At 52.4% G+C, this 10830-nt stretch overlaps 1 protein-coding gene across 3 annotated transcripts; it reads right to left on the bottom strand.

Moving 5' to 3' along the window:
- Positions 1-1165: 1165 nt before the first annotated feature.
- On the bottom strand, positions 1166-9880 carry LOC115936305 (pepsin A-5). 3 transcript variants are annotated; one of them, XM_063693190.1, is made up of 7 exons: positions 9781-9880; positions 6423-6541; positions 5548-5747; positions 4080-4196; positions 2799-2943; positions 2599-2697; positions 1166-1478 (listed from the first exon to the last, which is right to left on the bottom strand). In XM_063693190.1, exons 2-7 carry the CDS (start codon positions 6453-6455, stop codon positions 1329-1331), a joined length of 744 nt encoding a protein of 247 aa, XP_063549260.1. In that variant the 5' UTR covers positions 6456-6541; positions 9781-9880; the 3' UTR covers positions 1166-1328. The 3 variants fall into 3 exon arrangements, with proteins under 3 accessions (XP_063549260.1, XP_063549259.1, XP_063549258.1); XM_063693189.1 differs by lacking the exon at positions 9781-9880 and adding an exon at positions 7036-7138; XM_063693188.1 differs by lacking the exon at positions 1166-1478 and adding an exon at positions 7414-7531 and having other exon boundaries at positions 2101-2697; positions 9781-9868.
- Between the last annotated feature and the right edge of the window lie 950 nt (positions 9881-10830).

Below are 10830 nucleotides of genomic sequence, written 5' to 3'. Positions count from 1 at the left end.
GAGCCTTTGATTGGGAACTGTAGCTGGTGAACCCTGGGGAAGGGCCTAGAATGTAGCATGTTCTATACTTATTTTGAAACTGTGTTTTCCATTGAACATTTTGCTACCAAGCCCAGTCTGAGAAACTGCTCCATTTCCTCTTTGCCTTTCTAGGGTATATATGCTAATGAACATGCTTAATTCTCTGTCTCACAACCTCTGCTCAGGGAAGTGGAACACCATTCTCTTTGGTTACAGATGGGGAAACAGATGGATTCAGTGTCTTACGCCTAGGACCTTGGGGAGATTAACTGTTAGTCTTGGTCTTGGTAGCCAGTGAATCACAAGGGCATCCTGGAAGACTGTGGGGTGTCAGTTTCTTCCACTTCTCCTGTCCATGTCTTGCAGACAACACTGCCCTGTCCTATCTACTTAGGGACATCACCATTAGTGTCTACCTCTCCTGACTCTCCTGATTGCTTTCCTTTCCTCATGATCTCTTTTCTTTTTTTTTTTTTTTGAGATGGAGTCTTGCTCTGTCGCCCAGGCTGGAGTGCAATGGTGCGATCTCAGCTCACTGCAACCTCCGCCTTCCAGGTTCAAGCGATTATCTTGCCTCAGCCTCCCGAGTAGCTGGGATTATAGGCGCGCACCACCACACCCAGCTCATTTTTGTAAATTTGTTAGACAGGGTTTCACTGTGTTGGCCAGGCTGGTCTCAAACTCCTGACCTCAGGTGACCTGTCCGCCTCAGCCTACCAAAGTGCTGGGATTACAGGCGTGAGCCACTGTGCCCAGCCTTCTCATGATCTCTTATTGGCTTTGGGAGAATGAAGAAGTTGACTCCCTCAACTAAGAGCTTCAGTGTCCTATTTTTTTCCTTTTGAGCTGGAGTCTCTCTGTGTCGCCCAGGGTGGAGTACAATGGCAGGATCTCAGCTCTGTGTCCCTTCTATGAGAAGACAATTAGCCCAGTATTTTGGCCCCCAGGTCTTTTTATGATGCTTCCAGCACAACCCCCGAAGCCTCTCTGTCTTCCTGGCTCCATCATGAAGTGTTGGCTGCTGGGGTCACTATGTTGGGTGTCATCCAAGTGGATGTGGTCATTTTCATCCCTGCCCTGGCGTTCTAACCCCAGTAATGTGAAGGAAAAAGACCAGCAAAGAGAAGCAGCTCCACAAAACCTGTTTCAGTGGGTTATGTTTTTATTCTACATTATTGGTAGGACAGGGAACGGGGCCAAGACCTCCACACTCCCCTGGGAAGAACAGTCAGGAGAATTAGATACATCTAAAGTGGGCACAGGACGGAGGCCAGATCTTCCTGGGAGGTGGCTGAAGAGACTTCGGCTTAAGCCACGGCAGCCAGGCCGACCTGATTGTTTGCCCTGTCGAAGACGGTAAAGTACTGGCGGATGAAGACATCACCCAGGATCCAAAGCTCTCCAGATTCGGTGGGGACGTTCATGCCCTCGAAGCCACTGATGCAGCTCCCCTCGCTCTGGAGAAAAGGAGAATAAAAGTGGAGCTGGGACACCGATTCAGCAGTGACAGGCGCTGGGTGATAAACATCCAGGGTGCCCTGGTCCAGCTGTAAGGCACGTGCAAGGAGGAGCTTCCTGGCTCAGTGTCCAGGGACTCGGCTGTTCTTGGCCTGGAGTCGGCCTGTAGAAGCTGTACATTGCACGACTGGTTTCTACGCATTACTGGACATTATCTGGTGTTTCTGGCAGGCACACGAACCCTGACATGATCATCATTGGTGCTAAGGGGCTTAGGGAGAATTCAGCTGCTAGGAAGGAGTTTAAAAACCCTGCCACCACAGCCTTTTCTCATTATTATTCTGATCCGGTCAGAGGCAAACCGGATGAGCTATTAGCCCTCTTGCCTCACTAAGTCACTGGGCTGCGACCTTGTCTGCACATCACCTGGGGAGCTTTGAACCCCGGCAGCCCCATCCCATTGCTGAGGCCTTGCCCTCTCCTAATGTAATCAGAATCAGTGGGGGAACCCAGGCATCAGTGCTTCTTGTTGAATAACTTGAGTCCACTGGCAAAATTCGTTTTCCACCTGACATTATGATAACAGAAGGGAAAGAGTTTTCTTGTGGCTCGTATAGCTAAAGATTTGCTACTTGGTAGAGATGGTAGAAGTGTCAGAAGCCCCAGCCTATGGAAATTAGGATTTCCATTTGCCCAACCCTTGGTAGGTCTGATGTGATCAGTCTCACTTGGTTGACCTAACCGCACTCTGAGGGTGGGGAAAGCTGCCATCTCTACCTTTTGGATGAGAAAACTGAGGGTGAGATGAGTTGTAATTTGCTCAGAATCAGTGGGATAGTAATTCAGACCCAGGACTTGGACCCAGGGGTCCAAATAGAATCCTCTTTTCACCCCATTAACTTTCGCTTCACTTGTTCCCTTAGGGGGCTGTATCCGAGTTCTTATTCCTGCATTTGTTTTTAATATATTCTTTTTCTCTGGAGGCTGTCTAGGGCAGATGTTCGTCTGCCTCTGCCTGTTGGCTTCAGCTCGTGGAAGTGTACTTTCTGTCTGCAGAGGGCGACTCTGTGTCCACATTCTGTGTGAACCCCTCTAGTGGATGGTCCAGAGCCTCCTCACCTGCAGGATGTAGGCACTGGGTGGCACGGGGTACTGGACTCCATTGATGGTGAAGATGATGTCGGGCAGGCTGCTGATGGCTGAGCAGCTGACCACCATCTGGAAAGAGTGAGGGTGAGAAAAGTTAGAAGGGTTTCTGTCCCTTCTGCCTGGCACACCCACTACTTGAGTGTAGAACAGAGCAGTGGGGCTGGACTCACGTCGCCGTCTGAGTTCTCGCTGGCTCCGATGTCGCTCTGGATGTTGGCAATGGGGCTGGTTGGGCCGGTCAGCAGAGAGGTGCCGGTGTCAACAATGGCCTGGCAGCCCTCAGCGCAGGCGATGGTCTCTCCGTTCATGGTGATGCTGAGGGCAAGAAGCAAGTTAAGCTCCCTGAGCCCTCAGGGGTTCATCTCTCCAAGGAGGAACCAGGAGGTGAGTGAGCCCAGACATTTCTTCCCCACCCATCCATTGGCCAATGCGTGAAATTTCTGTTCCTCTCGTTCACGCACTCATTCGTCCCGCATTCATTCGCCCAACAAATATTTCCCAAGTGCCTACTCTCTGCCAGGCGTGGGAAACGCAAAGCGAAACAAGACAGCCTCACAGTTCCAGGCTGCAGGGAGCTCTTGGCCTAGCTGGCAAGATAAGTTATGTTGGCAGAAGGGCAAATGACCAGTCAGGCATGTGGTAGGGAACAAAAACAGGGTCCAGGGTGAGAGGTGGTGAAGGGGAGCAGCCAGGTGAACTGACACCCAGGGATGCCAGGCAGGTGAAGAGAGAAGGAGGACATCATCAGGGGATGGTATGTGGGGAGGGACAGAGACCAGAGGGCTGGGGCAGGTGTTGGAGGAACTGGTGAAATTCTAGCATGGCTGGGCAGACATGAGGTGATCCGTGTGTCCTGATTTGCCTGGGCTGGTCCCAGTTTTAGTACTGAAAGTCTCTGTCCTGGGAAATTATTCATTCTTGGGAAAACCCACACCACTGAGCACCCTAGCAGGCTAGCTGGGGAAGAACAGCGTGGAAATGAAGCTACAAGGGAGGCCGGGGAGGCCCTGAAGGGGAGGGTGGAACGAAGTGACTTCACACAATTTCTTAGCCATTTTGCCCCACTTCTAGACTGAAAGTGACATGTTTCCTCGAGTGGGAGGAGCATGTGGTGGTTCACAGGCCCCTTAAATTGTGAGATGCGTGGACAGGTGGGTCCCCCAGCTCTCCCCAGGGATGCTGGTGGATGGTCCTGCCTCCGTGACTAGGAGGACAGTGGCTATCTCACCCTTGCAGAGTCTCGGCTTCCCAGACAGCTCTTCCCTCCTCCTGCAGGGAGGTGTCTTTCTAGGGGTCTCTTTGGCTTGGCCAACTTCCACCTTCCCCCTGGAGTGTGTTCCCCTGTGCCAGCTGTTCCTGGGGGGATTCTGGAAAGCTGGTTGGCTATGAATCCATAAGGAAAAGGGATCTGGGGCCCAGGCCTGGATGCTGCCCGTCCATGGCAGTCTCACCTGTCCACGGTGATCTGCCAGTAACCCTCGACGGTAACAGGCACCCAGTTCAGGCTTCCAGTGTAGTAAGAAGAGTCAATGCCACCAAAGATCACCACGCTGCCACTCTGGTCATCGCTATGGAAAGTAAGGGGAGAAGACATGAATTTTTTTGTTCGTCCATTTGTGTGACCATCTGCTGTTGCCTCCTCAGAGCGACCGTTGATTGGGCACTTTCCAGGGCTGTCCTGGGGTGTGACCAATGTGGTTTCTTTTCCTCTTAGGCCAGGGCCCATGCAGTGGGCACCGTCACTGTTATTTCCACTTACCGTGAGGAAACTGAGCCTGCGGGAGGTGAGGCCACCTGCCCAAGGTCACACAGCGTGGGAGTGGTGGAACTACGTTTGGAAGAACACAGGCCTTTTAGGTTGAGTGTGTGGTTTCCATGGTGGTACCCACTCTGGTTGCCATGGGGCCCCCAGGGAAGTGAATGCGTGACAGTGTCGGCTCTTAAGGACTTGAGGGTGGAGGTCACTGGTTCTTAGCTGGGAGCAGTTTTGCCCCCAGGGGAATGTCTGGAGACATTTTGGATTGTCATGATTGGGTGGGGGTAGGGGATGCTGCCGGCATCTCATGGGTAGAAGCTGGAGATGCTGCCAAACATCCTACAATGCACGGGACAGTCCCTGGTGGCAAGGACTTATGGTGGTCTGAAATGTTAATAGTGCCCAGACTGAGAAACTGGGATCTGGCTGGGGAGATACAGTGGCCCCACATGAAACATTTAAGTGCTCATAAAGGCAGATGATGTTTCAGAGCCACCTTGAACATTAACTGGCCAAGAGGAATACATGACAAAGAGCCTTCCTGTTGTAAATTGCAGGAGTCCTTGTTATTGCAATATTCATTTTCTAAATCTCTGCAGTTTCAGGTTAGATGAGGAAGCAAATGTAGACAGCAAGAAGAAATTTGTCATCCAGGGCCAGGCACGGTGGCTCACGCCTGTAATCCCAGCACTTTGGGAGGCTGAGGCAGTCAGGTGATCGAGACCATCCTGGCTATCACGGTGAAACCCCGTCTTGAATCCCTGACTTCAGGTGATCCTTCTGCCTCAGACTCCCAAAGTGCTGGGATTACAGGCATGAGCCACCACACCTGGCCAAGTGTATTCACTTTAAATGGCATCTTTGCGGGCCAAGGATGAGGGAAGTGGCACTGAGGGGCTAATGGCTGATGACATTTGAGTTGTGCACATCAAGGGGACAAAGACGCTGGTAAAATAAGATGGAGTGCACATGGCCTGTCAGAGACAGACTTGGCACTATTCCTCTCCAAAGACACACTTCTCCAGCCTCAGACATTGACTTTCAAATCCCTTGCTTCCCAAGACCCTCTCCATCGCAGCCAGCCTTGGACAGCTCCTGCTGGGCAGGATCACTGTGACCTCTGGAGGGGGAGGTGGGAGGAGGCCCCTCTCCACTCAACTTACGCGCTGAGGTAGACAGAGAAGAGGTCCTGAGAAACCAGGCCCTGGTTCCAGATGTTGTCAAAGACGGGTGTGGCCCCGGAGGAGGAAATGCTGGGGTAGGCCAGCCCCAGGATGCCATCGAAGGGAGCATAATACAGGAAGGAGCCGGGTTCCGTCTCGCTCAGGCCGAAGATCTGATTGGTGTCAGAGATGCCTCCAACCTGGGTGGGGAAACCAAGATGATGTTCACCATCAGGTCATGTTCACTGAGCTCTGGGTGCCAGCGTCAGGCCCAGAGCCACCCTGGTTCATCTCATGCAGGACTTGGCTTCCAGGGTATCAGTCCGGAAGGAGGGGAGAGGGACTGTCTCCTGGAATGCTGGTTCCTCTGCTGGAGGTAACCATGGCAGCTGATCTCCAGATGGCCACAGTCGATGACTCAGGGTGAGATTTTGCTGGAGAACAGATGGTCACTGTGTGTTTGTGTTTCTGATGAACAAATGCAAAGCAGACCCCAGACCCCAGGCCTTTGACCCCTGCCATGCCCCGAAAGTAGCAGGGAGGGCTTGTGGAGATTTCGTGACTTGGGGTGCTGCATGTCGGGGGAAGAAGGAAGAGAAGGAGGTGCTAGTAGAGAAGTGAGCCTTTACTGACTCTCCCCACACTCCATAACATTCTGCTTGGGTGGAGCTGAGGCTGGGTTATGGCTCCTCGCACCCCACCCTTTTACTCACTGCCACCCGAGCTAGCAATGTCTGTGACATCTCTGCTGCTTCTCCCCCACCCTGCACCCCCAATCAGGTTACTTCTGTGATCACCAAGACTCATCTTGCTGGAATAAACTTATTTTGGGGGTGCCTGATGGGTGGATGCAGCGGCAGCCTGCAGGTGCCCACCTGGACAGTGTCGTATCCGAGGATGCCTGTCATGCTGCCGGTGCCATAGGTGATGGAGACCGTCTCGCTGGTGGACTGGTAGGTGGAAGAATCCTCAGGGTTGAAGCGGTTGTGGTTGGCTGCAAGGACAAGTGGTGATTGTTATTCTCTGAGAGCTGGGTGAAGGTCATGGGCTGGATGTCTTCCTGGGATGGGGTGCCCTGGCCCTGGGACGGGCTCTCGAGGTGAGCAGCAACCTTTCGCCCTAGACCCTTGGAGCCCAAGAGACCCCAGGTTCTGTCCTGTCTCGTTGAACTACTGGGACCATCCACTGATGGCAGTTTCCCCAGCCAACCCCAAGGGCCTCCTGGGGACCTCCCCAGACCAACATTGAGTGGAGCAGGCCCATGGCTGCCCAGTGACGAGCGCTTTCACCCTCTAGCCCCCGGCCAGTGCTCCTGTTATGATGTGGATGATGCCACAGGCACCTCATCTTCATTAAAACTCCGGTGAAAACACTAGAAGAGGAAGGAACCTGCAACACACATTGTTCATGACTTCCAAAGACAAACTCTCTTTCATTAGCAAACCAATGATTCTTTTTTTTTTTTTTTAAAATGAACTCAGCACTCACCTCTAGCCTGTCCTAGCCAGGCTTTGAAGCCATTTTCTCACACTGGACTCTTTCCTGGTGGGCTATTCTATAGCCCTTTGGCCCTGTCTTGCTTTGGGCCCCCCATACTTCCTCTCCCAGGCAGTGGTTATTGAGGAGAGCTTCTCTGTGACCTCAGACTGTGAAGTCTTTGACTGCAGGGATCATATCATTCATCCCTTTACCCCCTGGAGCACCTGAGCCCAGTGCTTGGCACGTAGTAGGTGCTCAATAAATGCCTGTCGAGTGGCTCCAGCAGGCTTGAGGTGGGAGCTGTCTGAAGCCTGTGGGTGTCCAGGGTTCTCCAGGTTCGGCTGGTGCTGGGGAGTGAGAGTGGGGTAGGGCGGGCTGGGCACTTACTGCAGGCAAGACTGGAGCAGTAGACTGAGGGCACCCACAGGTTGGAGGAGCCGGTGTCAAAGATGACGGTGAAATCCTGGGCAGGAGTTCCGATGCCGATAGTGCCGAAGTACTCCATCTGTCCAGGCGAGGACAGGGCAGTTCACGGACCAGGGTCTCTGTTTTGGGGCCTCCCTAGGGGCTGTCTCTGGGTCATCTCCTCAGTCCGCCTCTCCATCTTTTCCTTCATTCCTCACAGTTCTTGTCTTTCTCTTCCCAGCCACTGCCTTCATCCTTCAAAGCCCAGCCCTGGTGCCCCATCCTCCTTGAAGTCTTCCCTGATTGCTCCCCCAATTTACCCTTTGCTCTCTGCTAAGCACCACAAGCACCTAACAATCTGCTGTTCCCTCTTTAGCCATTGTCTTGTCTGTCACAGTCTTCCCATCCTTACAGCGCATGTTCTCAGAGGATGGCGGTGGAACCTTCTAGCACCAGGCAAGTGACAGCTTAAGTGCTTGTGCCTTAAATTATCAGAAGCTAAGGAAACCACCTAAAGATGGAAACCTGTCCAGTTTTCTTATTTCTACATCTAGATGTGTATAGCAGGTTGCAAGAAAGGGCATTGCCAGTATTTTTATTCTTTTTTTTGAGACAAGTCTCACTCTGTTGTCCAGGCGGGAGTGCAGTGGCGCGACCTCGGCTCACTGCAGCCTCCTCCTCCTGGGTTCCAGTGATTCTCTTGCCTCAGCCTCCCAAGTAGCTGAGATTACAGGTGCGTGCCGTCACGCCCGGCTAATTTTTGTAGTTTTAGTAGAGATGGGGTTTCACCATGTTGCCAGGATGGTCTCGAACTCCTGACCTCAAGTGATCCACCCGCCTCCGCCAATCAACAAGTATTTTTCTTGTTAGTGGCAGCATTTCCCCCCTGCCGGCTCTGTTCCCGCCACACTGGTCTGCTTGCTGTTCTTTGGCGATGACCAGTCACTCCTGCCCTAGGGCCTTTGCACTGGCTATTCCTTGTGCTAGGAAATGTTTATTCTAGATCTTTCCTTGGCTGATCCTTTTTTCAAAAATCAATCATTCAGATCTCTAGTTAAATGTCCCCTCTGCCAACAGGCCTTCCGTGACCACTTTATCTAAATTTGCCCCCTCTCTATCTTCTTGTTCCCCATACTCCCATTAATTAATTTGTCATGGTCCTCATCATTACCTGAAATTATCTTACGTGGTTGTTTATTTGTCATCCCCTTTAGAGTATAAGCTCCAGGAAGTTTGATTATTCACCATCATTTTGGCAACTTGCATAGCCTCTGGCACATAGAGAGGTGCCAATATTTGTTAAATATTTGTGAACTAAATAAATGCGCTAATTAAGCCTCTTACCAAGGGCCTGCCAGACCCCATGCTAAGCACTCCAGAAAACATGATCGTGTTAATTCCTGGCAACAACCTCTGATGGTAGATATTAGTGGTTCTGTTTTCCAGACCAAGACACAGGCTCAGAGTATTTAAATGACTTGGCCAAGGTCCTGTGGCTTAGAGGCACTAGGACCCATATTTGCACCAGGTCTGCTGGATGGCAGAGGCCAGTCTCTGAACCACGGGCATCACTGCTTTGTGCCCTGTGCCCTGTGCCAGTCACAGAGGGGACATACAATATCTGCAGGAGGGCAGGGTGTTTGCTATCGGGTCTCAAATAACAAAGTCAGGGTGATCTTTCTGAAACTCAGATCTGATCTTGTCACCCCCCTGTTTAAGATAAATCAGAGGCAGTTAGGATGGAGTCTCTCTGCGTCCACCCCTCAGCTCCTCGGACTGCAGTCTGCAGCACCCTTCTTCCCTCCCTCTCGGCTCCCCTTCAAATGCACTGTGCTCCCGCCTGCTACAGGGTTTGGCACAAGGGATCAGGCTATGCGGAGTTCTGTCTTGTTCTCTTGGAAACTGCCGTTCTTCCTGCGTGGCTCCAGGGAGGCTCCCTGCCCAAGTGGCAGACTCTCGCAGTGTGACACCGTCACTCTGTAGTCCTCCTGCTGCCTGTTCCTTTCATTGCTTTGCGAGACTCCTTGATGACTGTGTTTGTCTCCTAGGCTATGAGTTTGCTCACCGCTGTCTCCCCCTGAGCCCAGCACAGGCCCTGACATAGAATGAGGCGCTCAGAAGAAATTAACATTGCATGAACGAGTGAACGAATGAATGAATGAACAAAAGAGCAACAGCTCTGACTGTGAGCTTTCCTGCCTGCCCTGGGCCACTGGCATCTAGGGGGCAGACTCTGCGTCACCGCCTGGAGCGGCAGAGCCCAGGCCCATCCTCCAAGACCCCTGGGACACCCTCTTTCCTGCGGGCCAAGTCCTCAGAGCTGGCCCCACCACTTGCCCACACACTCACATCCAGGTAGTTCTCCAGGGGCTGTTCATCTACCAGGGTGGGAGCCTCCCACTGGGGGAAGTACTTTCTGGCTGGGTTGAGGTTGTGCTTCTTCAGGAAGTCCTTCAGCAGGCCACGCTCGGACAGGGTGCGCCTCAAGGACTTCTTTCTGATGAGGGGGACCCTGTGGTTTGGAGAAGGAAGAGGAATTAGGCAAGGATTCTGCTGACCGGGTGCTGTGGCAGCCCCAGAAGGGAAGGGAAGCTGGTCTAAGAGAGGAAGAAGGAAGGAAAGGAGATGCCCCCACTTCTGCCCAACAATGCAAAGAAGTTAAGTTGACTAGTGGTGGAGCTGGGAACCAAACCCAGGCTGGACTCTTAACCAGCTGATGTAAGAGAGGAAGATGGAAGGAAGGGAGAAGCTCCCACTTCTGCCCCATAATGCAAAGAAGTTAAGCTTACTAGGGCTGGAGCTGGGAACCACAGTCAGGCTGGGCCCGAGTTTTAACCATGTCTGCAGGGCTGCCTCCCAAAAAGGCAGAGAGAGAGGCGGAAAAGGGGGATGGAGACAGCTGAAGAGAGAGAGAAAAAAAAGGGAAGAAGGAAGACACGGGAAGAAAGAAAGGTGATGTGAGAGGCAGCGTCTTCACACCCACACCACCCGGACTCACTTGTACATGATGCACTCAGAGAGCGCCACCAGACCGAGCAGCAGCAGCCACTTCATGGTTCTTCCTGGGTCCCAACTCGAGGGAGAAGGCAAGACAGGAGGAAGGTGCAGAGCAGTAGCCTGACCTGCCCCTTATATACAAGTTGGGTCCCGCCTTATCGGCCTCTGAAAGTCACCGGTTCCCCTGATCCCAAACAGAAAAGCTCCTGATAAGATTGTGGCTGCCCTAAGCCACATTCTGAGACCTTTCCAGCTGAGGCACTTTCCATTGTAACCTTGCACCATGGAGAGAGGGGAGGGTGCCATGGGGATGGACCCGCAGAGAGAGAGAGGAGCAATGACCTGGAGGCTTTTTTCTTTCTTTTTTCTTTTCTTTTTTTTGTCTTTCTTTTTCTTTCTAAG

This window comes from Gorilla gorilla, chromosome 9, assembly GCF_029281585.2.
Source record: "Gorilla gorilla gorilla isolate KB3781 chromosome 9, NHGRI_mGorGor1-v2.1_pri, whole genome shotgun sequence".
Taxonomy (NCBI): Eukaryota; Metazoa; Chordata; class Mammalia; order Primates; family Hominidae; genus Gorilla; species Gorilla gorilla.
This window is presented reverse-complemented; position numbering and strand designations above follow the sequence as displayed.